The 18,423-nt window shown below is 31.0% G+C and overlaps 1 protein-coding gene across 1 annotated transcript; it reads right to left on the reverse strand.

The window, feature by feature from the left end:
* Positions 1–5,426: 5,426 nt before the first annotated feature.
* On the reverse strand, positions 5,427–17,582 carry LOC139489605 (growth factor receptor-bound protein 2-like). Its single transcript, XM_071276205.1, has 5 exons — positions 17,452–17,582; positions 14,564–14,661; positions 13,747–13,887; positions 12,635–12,800; positions 5,427–9,483 (listed from the first exon to the last, which is right to left on the reverse strand). Exons 1-5 carry the CDS (start codon positions 17,527–17,529, stop codon positions 9,310–9,312), a joined length of 657 nt encoding a protein of 218 aa, XP_071132306.1. The 5' UTR covers positions 17,530–17,582; the 3' UTR covers positions 5,427–9,309.
* Positions 17,583–18,423: the final 841 nt, after the last annotated feature.

Raw genomic sequence — 18,423 nt, forward strand, 5'->3', positions numbered from 1 at the left:
TTGCTGACTATTTTTTTTGAGTACTCAACTTCCCCCTACACAACATCCTGACTTAATGACAAATAATCTATGGATAACATGAAACATCTGCTGACGTGTCGACCTGTCGTCCTGCTGACCTGTCGACCTGTCGACCTGCTGACCTGTCGACCTGTCGTCCTGCTGACATGTCGACCTGTATATATATAAGATATCTTATTTAATATATAAGATATCTTATTTAATATATAAGATATCTTATTTAATAAATCAGATATCTCAATTAATATATAAGATATCTCATTTTGTTATTAAGATATCTCAATTAGTTTATAAGATATCTTATTTAACTAAATAAGATATCTCGAAATTGAATAAATATAATAACGGCGTGCCATAGATAATTGTCAATATGGTGCCATAACGTGTGACACCGTGTTGTTCTTTCCTGGGACTGTTCAGTTGCATTTCTTGAACATTAACAAACTCATACAATGATGGACTCTCATAATTTATAATTTGAAATGTTTTATTGCTATTGATCGTAATCTTCTGACTTTATGAGATAGATGGCTTCGAAAGATTTACAGATGCCATCACGTGTTTTGATGGGGTTTGTGTTGCTAAATCTTTCGTTTACTATGTAGTATTGTTCGTCAATTCGTCTTTTTTTGTTTGTTTCCCTATATGTCGTTGTCATTTTTTCATCGACGTACGAGTGTTGAATATGCCCTTGGTATTATCCAAGTGTACTTCAGTCAAAAGAAAGCACAATAAACCACCTGTCATTTAAATATCGAATAGAAGGATTCTATCCATCCTCTATGATGAGGTTAAGAAGAAACTAGATGTGTCAAAGCGACACGAATGGCCCGTCTCAAAAAGTTTGAAAATCTACAATTTCAATAACACATGGGGACACAAACATGATGGTTGTCTCACATACCAAAAATCAGCTCAAAATCTGGAGGCGTATAGAAAAAAAAGTCTGTATAACTGTGATTTTTAACAATTTTCAAAGTTGTAAACCCTTAATTTTGGCAAAAATTAGCGGAGCGGAACGAAACTTAAACTTGATCTGTAACTCACATAACAAAGTTCAGCCCAATATCTGAAAGAGTTTAGAAAAAAAAAGTCTGTATAACTGTGATTTTCAACAATTTATCAAAGTCCATAGCCCGTAATTTCGGGAAAAATTAGCCGAGTGGAATAAAACTAAAACTTGATCTGTAACTCATCTTGGTTTACTTGCATGCCAAAAATCATCCTAGTATCTGAAAGAGTTGAGGAAAAAAGTCCGTATAACTGTGATTTTCAACAACTTATCAAAGTCCATAGCCCGTAATTTCGGGAAAAATTAGCCGAGTGGAAAAAAACTTAAACTTGATCTGTAACTCATCTTGGTTTACTTACATGCCAAAAATCATCCCAGTATCTGAAAGAGTTTAGGAAAAAAGTCCGTATAACTGTGATTTTCAACAATTTATCAAAGTCCAGAGCCCGTAATTTCGGCAAAAATTAGTGGAGCGTAACGAAACTTAAACTTGACTGTAACTCGTCATGGTTAACTCACATACCAAAAATCAGCCCAATATATATCTGAAGGCATTTGGAAAAACATTCCGTATAATGGTTTGTTGCGGAATGACGGAATTTCGGAATTAAAGAATTTCGGAATTACGGGCAAGAGTAAAACTATATGGCATCGACAACTTCGTTGCGGGGCCATAAAAACACGCAATTGAAAAGGTACATTTGAAATTCTGGAAACATCTTCTCTTTATGAAACAAGTACTTTATTCCACATGTAATTGGGAATGCGGAAAGTTAAACGGGATGTCAACCATTAAATTTCTTGATAAACAGGACGCTGAGCACTTATTATTGGTCTAAGCTAGATTCTGAAAATAACCAGCTGTCCAGCATAACATAATTATGAAATATAATAGGCAAAAAATGTAAACGGAATATTAAATGAATGCAGTTTCACAAATATTTTCCTTAACAAATTTGAAATTACCAAAAATGGTTAGCTATAAAATTTCGAATCATAGATCAACTTCCGTAGTTCTGTCTAAAGGAAATTAAAAATAGCCCCAAAAAGTAAATTGTAAAATTCATAAGGAAAATTTATATTTAAGAGAATATTGATAAACACTCTCAAATAAAGATTATTCATTTTTTTTAAATTCAGATGACTTTCACAACGTTTTAATAAGGTCAATTAGCAAATGTAGAAATATCAGAGAGAAAATGCACAGATCAGAGATTGGAGACGAATGTCACTAAACCTTTTAAATAATAAACAAAAAGTTACTCCTGGCTAAGCAAGCAACATTACCTATTATATAAAAAAAAAAACAAAAGAATTAAGTCCAGTCGCAAATGAATACACATATTCACTGAATCAGGAAAAAAACATGTTAAATGTAATACGAGTTAATTGATTATGTAACCGAAACTGTACCTGCCTTTGGAGCCACAACACCCTATAAACTGGTGAATAGGAAGACCTTAAGGATTCAGTTTTTTCTTGTCATTATGCAGCGGGACTAAAATATGAGCAATAACATCTTATTCTTATGCTGATCAAACCTATTAAAACAATTAAATGAACACAATGGATTTTAATCCACCTCCTTCCATCCAATTATGGTAGCACAATCACAGCTAACCTGAGAAAGAGGAGGTTTGAGCAGACAACCAGGATACAGGTTATTACAATTTTATGAATGTAGGTCACATAGATATTTGAATCTCATTTTTGTGACTGACTTTCTGGTACCAGGTATAATCAGTAAGCTCATCAGGATGCAAAATTTATTTCAAAGTCAGTAAGACAAGTCATAATGCTTTAGTGTTATTGAAATGCTGTTATATGTACTACAAACAGTGGCGGATCCAGGGGAGGAGTTCCAGGGTTGGAACCCCCATTTTTTTGGACAATCAATGCATTTGAATGGGAACATATAGTTGGAACCCCCTTTTTAAAATGGCTGGATCCGTCCCTGAGTCTACAGGACCATTTCACTTTGTTTTATATGCCTTATATCATTGAAGTTTACTTCAAAAATTCAAAATTACAAAATGTAAATACACAAAAAAAAAACAGATGCTCCACAGGGCGCAGCTTTATACGACTGCAAAGGTCGAACCCTGAACAGTTGGGGCAAGTATGGACACAACATTCAAGCTTGATACAGCTCTGGATTGTGATTAAATAGGTGTGACACAGCAAAGGTTTCAGACACAGAATGAATGTGGTTTAATAAACTAAATTTTTTTTTGGCTTTTAAGCAATACACTATGCTGTTGAATATAAATCCCCTCAAAAAAAATATTTGAAGAAAAATTCTTTTTAATTTTTGAAATCTGAAATGAGAAAAAATTTACCCCCCCCCCCCCCCATTTTTTTGCACCTCCCCCAATCCCTTATTCCAAAAATCATCTCAATTCAAATTTCTTTGTTGTAAGAAACCTTGTAGTATAATTTCAGAGAGATACATACACTTAAACACAAGTTATTGTCTGTAAACTAGAAAAATCATGCTTCTTTTCGGCCCCTTATCCCTAAATGTTCAAAGATATTAACCCCAAACTGACACCCAGCCTTCCCTTCTTTAAATGGAACCGTGTGGTACAATGTCAGAGAGATCCATTCAGTTAAACATAAGTTATTGTCCCGAAACTTCAAAAATGCTTGTTTTTGGCCCTTTATTCCTAGACTGTTTGCCCCATAACCCTTAAAAAAATCCCAACCTTCTACTTAATGGTATAAACCTTGTGGTACAATTTCAGAGTAATTAAAATACTTACACACAACTTATTGTCCTGAAACAAGATAAATGTATGTTTAGGGTCCCCAATTCCTAAACTGATGGGACAATAACCCCCAAAATCAATCCCAACCTTCCTTTTGTGGTTATAAACATTGTGTTAAAATTTTATTGATTTCAATTTACTTATACTAAAGTTATTATCCGGAAACCATCCGTCTTCAGACGACACTGACAACGACAACCACGTGATACCAATATACGACCGCAAAAATGGCAAAAACAATGCTCTCAGTATAAGCAATAACCATGAGTGATAGGATTACTGTGCAGTTTGACATAACTTGTGAATATCTTTAAGATTATAGATTATAGATTAAAACAATTTATGTATTCCTTCGGGAGTGCTCCTAAGAGAGGAGGAAATGACCTGTAACTGTAAGTTTCTAAAATCTGACCTTATGCATAAAACTTGATCTACTTGCCCCAAAATTAATTCCTTCTAAACAATAACTTTTCTGCTGAGACTAAAGACCTAATATTAGTCAATAAATCTTAAAATGGAGATCAGAAATACAAACTTAATCAGTGTGATTGCAGGTAACTTTGTTGACCTAAGATGGATTAAGCAATTATTTAGGTCATTTAAAGCTCTTCAACTGATGAGGCTCTTATGCATACTTGGCTTTGAGGGTTTCTGATGAAGGTAAATCCAGAAAAAGCACTTCAGGCGCATGAAATTTATAACGTCGTGTTTCCATTAATCTTTTTTAGGAATATATCAGTCTCATTCTTTTTGTTGGTGGCATTCATAATACTTGACAGGATGAATTATTACACCAAATAATGATTATAGGTTCCTCAGTAATAGAAATAAATAAAAGTGATTGAAATAATTGGTGGAAAGATTTGAAGAGTAACTTCAATAATTTTTAATATCAACTGTTAACAAAAATACCTAGATAAAGTTCTATGGTAGACAGTTGGTTTTACTGATGTTCTTTAGAAAGATAAACATTTAAGAATAGTATTTTTCATATCATTAGGTAAATAAAAGACAATCATTCTGTGAGTATTGCATGGCAATATATAGTCCCCTACCTGCTAAAAATTCATTGTGTTGGAACATAATTCCAACTTGATTTATAACTTGTCATAACAAATATCAAGTCTGATTATTTAAGTGACTTTTTTAAGACCATAACTCTGCACAAAATCATCAGACTGGAACAAAATTTAAACTTGAACTGTAACTTGTCATGAAAAAACTATATCCCAATTATCATATCAATATCTTCAAGAATGAAAAAAAAAGTGTGTAAAAAGTGATTTTTTTAAAGTAAAAGAACCATAACTGCACAAATCTATCAGTCCAGATTTTTTAAAACTTAAATATGTAACTTTTAATGATAAAACAATACAACAAATATCAAATCAATATTTTCAAGCATGAAGAAAAAAAAGGGTGGAAAACCAATTTGCGAGACTGACGGATGAACAGACAGACGAACAGTGTACAAACTTAAAAGACTCCTTCCACTTTATCAGCAGGTGACTAATTTGCGGGACTGACGGATGGACAGACAGACGATTGGTGTGCAAACCTAAAGTACCCTTCCACTTTGTCAGCAGGGGACTAATTTGTCAGTAGGGGACTAATACAGACAGACAATATTTAGTATGATTTATTGTTGATGAATCACACAAGATACAGCACATGATAAGACTCCAGAGATTCCTAAAATTAAGTCATTATGCAAAAAAAAAAAAAAAAAATCTACGATATTTGACATGAAGAATCATTAAATGATCTGACATTTAGAATACTTGTTTTTGACTTGCACAGCAAATCATTATTCATATAAAATAAATTCCCTTAAAAAAATATGACAAGAACATATGTATAGCATTCAAAAGGATTTTTTCTTCTTTTTTTTTTTTTTTTTATATCTATGACCATTGAAGAAGGAGGAGGCATTAGATAAGTTAAATTACCGGAGCCATGCATGTAATCTCTAGCAAATACACATTTAACAATAAACTTCATTTATATATTTCACAAAAAAATGATTGTGATATATTCTTCTTTTTATTTCAAAAATATACATAGCTATAACATAAAATATTAAATGAAGTGCAAGCAGGGTGAATATGTTTCAAGAATAAAAAAAAAAGAAACATGGAGACAATGAAAGTTATTTACTGTCTGAAATCACGTTTGTAAATATATATTTTATATTTAAATGATTAAATCAACATTTTGGTCATATTTGCAACATTTCCAGTATTAATCAACCACAAGCTCTATATTCCTAAAAACATCTTATGCAATGATTGATTTACTCTTAGAAATCTTTCATAAATGATGTTCAAAAGCTTCATAACATACAAAAATTATCTTTTGACCTTAAAATATACACAATCTAAATTACATCCTTAGCTTACTAGACAAAACACAGATGCTGTTGTTTTATTATAAATTTATCAAATATTGATTAAAAAATTACTATAAATTCTCCTGAATATGTACTTAAAAAAATCCTTCATGAGCAGTCATACTGTATACTACTATTAGTAATTCCTTCTTTGTCATGTGTCAAATAATTTCAAGTGGAAACTAAGGTCAACAGGTCAACCATTTTATTTCAATAACAAATTATGGTTCAGCTCATAACATATTGTTTAGATCTAACATAAGAATATCGTAAGACCATGTTAAAAGAATTCAGAAAAGGTTGTTTTTAATAATTAGAATTTGAGATCAACATTACTTTCAAGTTTCATCATCCTACTTGAGAAAAATAATTATGTGGTAATTTTATTGTAACTTGAAAAAATCTGTTGTACCAGTTAGCATAGATACATATACAATACATAAACATTTTGTTGACAAATCTATCAACATGTACAGCACTTGGAGATATTTAACAGGAATGGGTCTGACACTATAGCCTTATATATACATGTATTTTCTCTTCCCTGGTCTCGTAACAACAAACAAATGAGACATTCACCTTTGTATTTCTCTTATATATATATACAAATTATATACAATTAATAAACCATCTCTAAAAACAATCACATATTCTAAAGCAAGTGGTATAAAAACATAGGTTATAGTACTGATTTTGTTGCAAAAGGAAAAAATAGTTAAGATGTGCAATGAAAGATGACTTATTTAAAAAAAAAAAGCCTTTCTCTGTCCAAAACCAGTCTTCTTATACAATTGTCTGGGCGCTTATACCATATACATGAATAATCAATGTTGCTTGAAGGTTTTTTTCTCTAGCAGGAAAGTTCTACTTATACAATGGTCCGAACACTTATTCCTTATACATGAATAATCATGGTTGAATGAGGGTTTTTATCACTAACAAAAATAGTTCTACTAATACAATGGTCTGGGTGCTTATCCATAGTCATGATAAATCAGGGTTGCTCAAAGGTCTTTTTTTCTCAAGTATAAAACAGTTCTACTAATACATGTATAATGGTCTGAGCCCTTATTCCAATTTTCATGAATAATCTGGGTTGCTTTAAGGTTTTTTCTTCTCTAGCAGAAAACAGTTCTACTTATAGGATGGTCTAAGTGCTTTTTCCATATACATTACTAATCATGGTTGCTTGAAGGTTTGTTTTATTTTGTACAATGTAAGTCCCAAAGCCAATATCTTAATTTGAAGAGTCCTCCATTTGAATGACCAGAACTGACAAATTCTGATGTCAATATAAAACAGAAGTGTCATGCTTGTCCAGACAAGTTACAGGGATCCCAGGTTTCAAATTGAGGTAAAGTTCAATTTAGTCCTACTTTGATAATGCTTATTAATAAAAGAAAAAAGCTGTTAAAACCTGGAAAAGCTTTGCTTTTCATGCCAGTATTTTATTAATTTTTAGTATCAATATAGAGTATGTTTATTCCTGGAAAAGCTTTGCTTTTCATGCCAGTATTTTTTTTAAATTTTTTAGTATCCTATATAGAGTACAAGATATATCTTAAATAATACTGTTCAAAGATCCAACTATTTTCAGGAGTCAGCATTGGTTAAGACATAGTTTCTAAATAAAACAATAGGAGTTTAACATGTATATTTAAAGTATATAAAAGTTTCAATCATCAATATACAAAACATTTTTGGTGAGATTTAGGATTGTCACAAGTCATGCTTTTATATCTGCCATTCTCATGGTTTTTTGTGTTTGTTTTTTGTTATAATAGTGAAAAGTGGCCAATTATTCAAACTGAAAATTTTCTAACCTAAGAATCTAAACTTTGCTTCATGGGAACAACAAAGTGTTTTCCTTAATAAAGATAACTCTCAACTTGTTGATGTTATCAAATTAAACAATGATTAAAAAGTATTCCGTTCAGAATGTGACAACAATGATTGTGACATTAAGTCTCTTTACACAAGATAAAGTTTTCACACAAGCTGAAAGAACTATTGGCACATGTGCAATCTACGTGTATGTGGCACATTTTTACTATCATTACCTGTCTTGTCACAGGTTGTCATATAAAAGTTACATTAATTCTGAACATATCTACATTTTAAGTGGACAATAATAAGTACAGAAAAAATGAAGAACTTCTTGACCAAAATTTAGTATCAGGATTGAACATACATGTATATATGGTACTTTCCTGATATTTGAAGGACACTCGGCCCAAAAAGTTTAATGGTAAAAAATAATTTTAACATAATTTCAAATTCTAATTGCTTAGTTGAATGTTAAAAATAAAACTACAAACTCCCAATCACAATCTCATATCATACAAAGTTTCAGTCTTAATTAAAAATAACTGTGACATCGGATTTTTTATAAACGACTTCCTCCTTCTACATTATTTGTAATATATAATGCATGTTAACAAATCAATTTTTTTAAGTATATGGTTACTTCCCCTGATATCCTGCTTCAGAGATACCCTCATCATCTTGTTTCAATATTCACTGGACAAACTGATGTTTTGTAAAACAATATATAATATAAATCTATCTATAAAAAGACTGAAACATGTTAAAATTATTTGTTATATCAAAATTAGACTGGGATCTTCTCCTGCATATCGTATTGATCAAAAGTAGATACTCAGTAAACAATATCATACAGCACAAGTTACTATCAGGATGAACAAAGAAGACATTTAATGCAAATTGTTTTTTGAATACCACAAATGCAGATTTGTGTTCACATTTTTTGTATATGGCAAAATTGTCATTAATGGATAAAAAATACACTTTTTACCTCAAATACAAATTTGTGTTTGCTATTTTTAGAATATGACACATTTGAACATCTTTGTCATATATATGTCACTGGATAAAAAATATATTATCAGCAGGTATAAAAATTGTACAAGTTTAAGAAACAGAAGGAAGGTATAAAGTTCTAACCTGTTTCACAAAGAGTACATATAATCTTAAATACTTACAAAGAACATAGAATGTTAGTACCCACCCAAACTCATAATATCTGTTAACTTTTATTTGTACCTTCCATTCAAACATTCAAGTTTTTAATAAAAAATTGTCAATTCTATTTATTAAAACTATGCAATTTTGACATAAGCTGCAGGGAATATTCCTTCTTGTCCATTAACTCGTCCTTTCCACCAATTACAGTCTTCCTCTCCAATTACTTCTATATTATCACCTTTTTTAAATCGAATTTCATCAGCATTTCCTGGTTCAAAATCATATAATGCTCTTGCTATTCTTGCTTGCTGCAATGAATAAAAAATAAGTATTGTGTATAAGTTTCATAGCATTTGGTTGAGACAAACAGATGTACATACATACAGACAAGGGTAAAACTTAATGCCCCTCTGCTACGACAGGGGCATAAAAAAATTGATCATCAAAGCCAATGGAATGTTCAATGTTATAGATAAAAAAAAATTACACAACCAGTAAAAAAAAATACATTTTTTTGTTCAGTGTTGAAGAATAATTGTGACTTTGAGATGAAGAACAGCAATAATAGCGTTGTCCCTTTGTTTTTTGTGTGTTTTTGTTGTTTTAACTGATTTTGTGTTACGGATGGATATTTATTCCATATCCAATGTTTTTCTATTATTTACCTAATGGTTTTTGATTCAATTGTAATTATTCTGCTCCTTGTGAGCATTTTGATTAGCAAATAAAGTATCTGTATCTTATAAGTAATAACTTCATTTTGAAGTACTATATATTATCAATGCAAACTGATTTCGATCTATGTAGGTTTGACAGAACTTCTCACAATGATAAAATAAAGTTACTCGGTAAATGCTTTGTCACACTTATCTTAAAAATCTAGATTAACTGTGAAAGTTCAAGTTCATATCTTTATTGTTCATTTATGAAGCTCTTTAAATTGGATTTTAAATCCTGTCAACTAGGAAGCTATTTACAATCAGGAAGTATATGTAAATAAATACACTATGGTAATACCTGGATTAAATCCATGTAGGTTCTTACAATTTTCTATTTATAGAAATTGCATATCACGATTTTTATCAATGAAGATTTTGAATGGCTATCTATTTTTATAAATCAGGAAATTTTGACATTCAATCAACACACCCTCAAGTGAAGTAAAGAGTCCTGCCAAATGGATGTGTAGACTTTACAATTAATTCTATAGATCACACGTAATTCACAAATTACTTATAGTTTTTAAGAAAAGATATAACAAACATAGTGAACCATGAAATTGACTCAGATATATATTACACCATTCAAACAGACACAAAGACCTCACATCTGTTCTACAAATCAAATATAGCTAGCCTATTAAAACTTAATGTTTAATCATGAATCATGGGATCAAGATCTGGTGACCCATTTCAAATTTAAAGGTGAAATGTTCTACAGACCAAATATAGTTAAAACAATATATTATAGTAACTGCAAATCTGACTTAAATCATGACAACTATTAGGTTATCAATGAGGCATGAAAGTACAGGAAATACTACAAGTAGTACTGTAGTAGGTCAAGTATCAGTTCATCATTACATCAGTTTCTATGTAACAATAATTATATATGTTATCATTTAGTAATGGAGACACAAACTTATCATTAAAACTTGACATTGATCAATGAACCTCAAACAAAAAAAAGATCAAAGTCATGTCGTAAAATTAACCAATGGGCATGAACACTCAATAATGATTCTATAATTCAAAATGTAGTTTACCTAATACCTTTTTACATCGTAAGAAAAAAGGGAAATTTCGGACTGTCTCTGCTTGTAAATATGCACAAGTCAATTTCCACATACAGATGCAGGATTCACTTTGTTAAGATTGTTTTGTGATTATAAGCATTGTGTGAAGTTTCATATCATTTGGTTAAGGCAAACTAAATTTAGAGAATGGAAAGGACTGATTTAGCAATTTTTCAATATATAAAGGGGCATAACTCAAGAATGGTTAAAGTGAAGCCACTAGTTTTTTACTTGGTCTGTATTTTGTTGTTAAAAGATTTGTCGAAAAGTTTTATAAAATTTGGTTGAGGCAAAACTAAAGTTAGAGAATGGAAATGATAATTTCAGCAATTTTTCCACTTGTAAAGGGGCATAACTCTAGAACAGTAAAAGTGACGCCACCAAAATTCTTGATCTATGTTTGTTGTTAATAAGCATTGTGTATAAGTTTTATAACATTTGACTGAGGCAAACTATAGTTAGAGAACAGAAACCAACGTATACAGACAATACAACTTAATGCCGCCTCAGCTATGGCTGGGGCATAAAAATATCAAGATAGAAAAATTAGTAAGGGTTCCGCGGAACCCAGTGTATCACCTACTTTTGCTGTCAATCGTAGGCTCAACAAAAATTGTAAAAACTTTTACCTCGAGTGAATATACTGTTTCCTGGCAGAAAAACTAAGTTCATTTACAGATAAATTAAAGATAAATTGGATTTTTTTTTAACAAAATTTACTTCTGGTTACTATCTTATGATCATAAACAAGCTTCTGTCCAAGTTTGGTACAATTCCAGGATAGTTTAAGAAAGTAATTGAAATTTTAAAAACTTTAACCACAGAGTTAATGTAATGTTTCCCAGCAGAAAACTAAGTCCTTTAATAAGTAAAATACAGAAAAAATGGATTTTATTTTTGCAAAATTTCCTTCTGGAGACTATCTTATCATCATAAACAAGCTTCTGTCAAAGTTTGGTACAAATCCAGGATAGTTTTAGAAAGTTATTAAAATTTTAAAAACTTTAACCACAGAGTGAATGTAATGTTTCCCTGCAGAAAAACTAAGTCCATTTATAAGTTAAATACGAAAAAAATTGATTTTTTATTTAACAAAATTTACTTTTGGATACTTTCTTATGATCATATACAAGCTTATGTCCAAGTTTGGTAGAAATACAGGATAGTTTGAGAAAGTTATTAAAATTTCAAAAACTTTAACCACAGAGTGAATATTTGTGGACTCCGCCGCCGACGACGGAATGTAGGATCGCTATGTCTCGCTTTTTCGACTAAAGTCAAAGGCTCGACAAAAATGTCTGCTGACAGATTTATGTATGGGCCCAAATTAGTCAAACGCTTTTATGAATTAGATTCATTTAATTTCATATGCATGGACAATAACTTTGTCACGGGAAGACTTTTGTGGTATATTTGAATGCTGCATTGTATACAAATCCAGTGGCGGATCCAGAAATTTTCATAAGTGGGGGCCCACTGACTGCCTTAGAAGGGGCACCTCCAGTCATGCTTCAGTGATTTCCTATATAATCAACCCAATTTTTTCCAGAAAAGGGTGGGGGCCTGGCCCCCTTACTCCCCTCCCCTTAAATCCACCTCAGAAAACTTAATTTCACAAGTCAAATCTACTATTAACAAAGAAAGACCCTTTTTCTAATACATACCTGTTCATGTATCATATCTTTTAAAACAACTGTCTGTGTCCGACTAACTGATGCTTGTCTGTGATATTCTATAAGCTCATTTATTGAATTAAATTTGACAACCCACAGAAAGAATTTTCCCTCTCTGTCTCTTAAAATTTTATAATGTTGCACACTATCGCCAAATCTGAAATGCAAAGAGAATGATATACATGTAATTTGATCAGAATTCAAAATAGTCTATTCTGTGATAGTCATTTTATAGAATGTAATTCTTAATTTTTCTGTTTTAACTAATCACTCAAAATACTTGACTTTAATTTTCTATAGTATTGTAATTTGTAAATGAGTAATTTTGTTTTAGGGTTGTGTATTGCATTTTTTTAAGATGCTATTCTTATTTTTTATGAGACAGTAATTTTGCTTTATAGTTGTGTATTGATTTTTTAGCATTTACAATTGTGAATAAAAAACCTAATGGCAAATTTCTACATATTTGACTAAAACAGTCCTTCATTTTGCATACATGTATCATTATATAAATGACTATGATTGTATAAAATGTACATGACAAAATTACACTTACACCAAACCATAAACATATATATCATTATTAAAATTCTTATTTACATATTAAAATATATAAATATATGTACTAATATGTTCAATGTGTATAACATCTACATTAAATAATCACTTCTATAAAGACATTGGACCAGTATGTAAAAGGATACACAATGCACAAAATTTAAATGTCTTTAATGGACACCACCAAAAAAAATAGTAGAAAAGAATATTAAATTATGATTAGTTACACAAGGTAAAGTAAGGACTCAAGAAGGTGGACAGGGGGGCCTTTTTACTTTGTTCTTCATTTTTTTACAACATTTTTCTCTATTTTGCCTATTATTCTCTATTATCTATTTTGTTTGCGTATTTTTCTCTATTTTTTTGTGTGTGTGTTTTTCTCTATTCTGTATATCCCATACAGATCCTCAATCATTCATCATTCTAAATTCTAAAATTATTAAAGTTATACAAATTAAGTATCATTATAAGGTAGGAGGTAAACCTAACCCCCTTGAGTAAAATAATTCATCTAAAACATATTAAAGTATTGGCAGATACAGTACTTGACAGATATAGAAAAGTCTCCTGGTGATGTTTCACTCGGCCGTACTAGGAAAGCACCGTCAGGTTGTATATAATTGGCACCACTTTTTACAAGTAATTTTTTCTCTGATTCCTCTCTTGATATCTTTGGAACATACCACCTGTAAATAAAAATCATCTATTTCAAGCTTTATTCATACTACTAAAATTAAACATTTTACACATGTTTTTATCTTAAAACAAAGCATTCCAATACTCTGATTCTTATAATTCACTAGCCATTATTGTCTAAAATCACCATAGTTGGAAATTTGATCATTGTGTCAGCTTTCAAGTGTTCATGAATTGGCAAGGCCAACACATTTGAGTTTGACCGTTAAATACCCAAAAAATTACAGCCACTTCACTAGAATTTGTGTTGGTGTTGCCTGTTTAAAATGTTTTATACTTGTCCTGTACATACATGTAAATGTATTCTAAATGGAGAAGTGTTGAACATAAACTCAACTATTCAGCATTAACATAATACCCCTGGTAACATTTTCATTAACCTATATACAGAATTGTCTCAATCCATCTTGTGTGGGAAAGGATTTGGTCTAATCCTTTTGTTAAAATGTAGGTTTGATATTCAAATTAAGAATAAAATAATTTGAGTTAAAACAGTGTGCTTAGTGGAGAAGCAGCAAAAATCCAATTTTAATGACCTTTGATTTGATCCGTCTAGGTATTTAACAAACAACCTCCTGCACTCACAGTGAGGGGTCTGTGTTACAAAAGAGGACAAATTTTTTCTAAAAAAATTAATAATATACTATAAGTTGGATAAACACTTACGGATTTGGTTTCATAGTAATATAATTTGATGGTACAAATCCACTTTTACCACTAAGTTCTGCCTTGTACCAATTTTCATCTTCCTCTTTATTGATAACCTGAAAAAAATTTAACTGCTTGTTACAAAAATCCTTCTTCACATTAATTAGTCATGACAAGAAAAGGGATAAATATAAAATGTATAATCATCTATTGCCAGACTACAGGGTCAATTAATGTCTGCTACCATAGCCAACACCAATTTCTTTCAGTCAATTCTTGTAAGGCTATGCTACACTGTACCAAAATTTTCTGAATAATGCAAGCTCATGACCCATTTTCCAATATTAAGAGTCATGCCACATAAAATTATGACATTATAAAAATTTTCTGAAGAAAAAATCGAATGTACAGTCAAATTTCGTGAAAGGCTTCCCAAACTCCAAACACCAAGTTTTTTCTTGGTGTAACACCAAAAATGCTGACATCCCTCCCTAAATTCTCGGAGAAATTTGGGAGTATTCCCTCCGACTTCCGCATAAATTCGCTACCTTTTGTTTATTGTAATAGCGACATCAGTCAAGGTATGCGAGATTACTTATGTAATTAAACAATTGTATTTCCTGTCTATTGATAATCAGGTTAAATTTCTGATTGCTTGAAACAAATAAAAGATTTAAAAGCAAAACATTATAGTTAATTTTTTCAATTACACTGTACATTTAAAAATAGTTTTATTAAAAAGTAAAAAATCAAATTTTTTTTTTTTTAATAAAACTATTTTTAAATATACAGTGTAATGATATGATTATATGAAAAAGGCAAGTTTTGATAAAGTTTAATACATGTATTTAACAATGTTTAATAAACAAAAACATTGTCTTTATTCATTGAATCACTGGTAATATATAAATATATATACAAGTACAACATGATTAGCCCAGATAAAACTCTGTCTACTTTTTATGCTGAAAAACTATTCAATCACCTTGTCACACAAGTTTTCAAAACAATGGTAGTCACAGTTCAGCTTTACATGTACATGCTGTATGTTTTGCAGGGTTTACAGGTGCTTCCTTTTGTTTCTAAGGTCACACTTTACAAGTTTTATCGGGGAAAGACTAAATGCACAATGTAGGATATAGTGAACAGTGAAAATTTGTATTAATAATAAAGAATACAGAAAAAGATGACAAAGGCACCCTACCCACCCTGCTACGAACACCCTCTTTAACTTTTCCCATAATTCAAAAGACCTTAACATTTAAAATTCTATATTGTATATCAAAATTTGTAGAGCATCACAAGAATATTTTTCAAATAATCGCACAAAAACCTTTTAAGCCATTTATATTACACGTACATCTTAGGTTGGGATGACACTCCTCAACTGAGAGAAAACTGGAGATCGAGAAAATTAAGTTTTTCTTGTTGTAAAAGAGAAGAGATCTGAAGGGAAACAACACTCTGCACTGTTTATGTACGCAGTATTGTCCTACTTGGTAAAGGTCAGCAATTGGGAGAAGTCAGAGTGAAGCTATACAAATGTTTCATAACATTTGGTTAAGTGAAACTTGTTAGAAATCGTAAACCAATCATGCCAATATCAGGATGTACAGAGTACATATAGATAAAGTCTAAAAGATAAAACTTAATGACCCATTCAGTATGGTAGGGTCATAATAATGATAAGCTTGAATTTCAATATTGATAAGTGACAAAACACAACAGGTGAACAAACCTGAACATGTTCACAAACTCATCCTACTGATAATTGGCAACACATAAAATACTGGACATTTACAATATGTTTTGATATTCATGATATTTTCCACATTAAATTAAAATGATATATATAACAAGAATGTGTCAATAGTATATGGAGGCCCAGTGGACTATCATTTTCTATATATAGTGGACATTAAAATAGGGTCAAAACTCTAATTTGGCATTAAAATTAGAAAGATCATATAGCATAGGGAACAAATGTACTAAGTTTCGAGTTGATTGGACTTCAACCTCATCAAAAACTACTTTCACCAAAATTTTAACCTGAAGAGGTACAGATGGAAAAACGAACTGATCTGACCATATATAAATGAGGGTATTAATGCCCTTTACCATCAGGCGTCAAACGGTCATTTTTGGCTACCATAAGCGTCAAATTGCTTAAAATTTTACAGTGATTTGTCAAAATAACCTTATTGTGACTTTTCATAGGTCTAAAATAAATGTTGTTAATTAGTGTCATTTCAGGAAAAAATTACTGTGATGCGTCAAAATCAATCAGTTTTTTTTATTGTCTGATAGAGAGTGTACATTTTATCGTCATGCACCAAAAATTACCATTACCGTCATTTGGCAAGAATTTTTACCGCTTTTTGTCATGAAAGTACATTTGTACCCCCATTAATAATACTATATAATGCTCATATATATCGAATAAATTTTGGTCTTTACCAAATCAGCAGTATTTCACTGACTATATATGTAAATACAGTTTTAGTGTAACATCCGTGAGTTTTGAGTAGTTATTAGAGTACCCAAATAGTGGGTCAAAATAAGTGATACCCCCAATGTGTGAGTGGTCTCAACCTGTTATAAAGGCTGTTGTTTTGATCAAACAAAAACATTAGAATTAGCAAATGTGTTACTAAGAAAATGTCAAATTTTCAATTAAATTTTGATGGCGTGAATAAAACATTCGATTGCTTTCAAATCATATTAATTATAATAAAATCTATCATATCACACGATTTTATACAGGAAGTGTTGATCAGACAGTCAAAACAGAAAGTTCTGGCAAGACACGCCTTCATGCATGTTTTGGGATGAATTTGTCATCTTTAAGAAATGTAACCTACTTGACAGATTACACACTTCATTTATGAAACCTTATATTGATATACCTTCAATATATCGTCCTTTTCAAAGCTTAATTCGTCCTGAGCAGTTGCAGAAAACTTGTGTTTTGCTACAGCCTCCATCTTGGAGGATTACCGTTATGTGCGCGATTCATCCGCAAAATACCAAATAAAGAAGACATTTAAAATAGCCTCAACGCTTTTTATCCGGTTCGAATCTGTCTAAAGTTTGTAAATACTACACGTTCTTTTATTTTTACAAACTAGTATACGACAAAAATTATATAACAGAATCAGAAATATTGAACTACTTTTTGTGCCCATGAATTTTTCAATGTGTATTCAATTTAATTACTTCCTGTTACTGATGTACATATCAATACCCAATGCATATTCGCCACTTTATTGTTTTACGGTTATTTTGTAATGAAAATTTCTTTTTTTTTTCATTTCTTTTTAAACAGGGGCTTTATTCATATAAACAGAATTGACCTCAGAGCGTGTACATGAAGTCAAACCCTCCTTCCTAGGAGCATATGTAGACTAAGAACAATAATGTATTTATCAATATTTTTTTTAGGAAGGATCTATTTCTATGAGTAAAACACGCAAAGACAAGGCACGGGGTCTGTGTAGGTAAATTTTTTAATTAATAAGTGCCTTAAACAGTGTGCCAACATATAACCTGCGCTACATATCTTAATGTGGTGCTCACCATAAAGGAGACATAAACATAACACACAAACAAAAAGAAAATTCCCAAAAATACTGAACTCCGATCGCGAGGAAAATCCAAAACGAAAAGTCCATAATCAAATGGTATAATCAAAAGCTCAAACACATCAAACAAATAGATAACAAATGTCATCTTCCTGACTTAGTACAGACATTTTCTGGTGGATTAAACATGGTTTTACAGCTAGCTAAACCTCTCACTGCATGGACTCTCACTTGTATTACAGTCGCATATTGACAACAATTAATGCCGTTGTGAACAAAACAAAAATACATAATACG

Source organism: Mytilus edulis, chromosome 9, assembly GCF_963676685.1.
Source record: "Mytilus edulis chromosome 9, xbMytEdul2.2, whole genome shotgun sequence".
Lineage (NCBI taxonomy): Eukaryota > Metazoa > Mollusca > Bivalvia > Mytilida > Mytilidae > Mytilus > Mytilus edulis.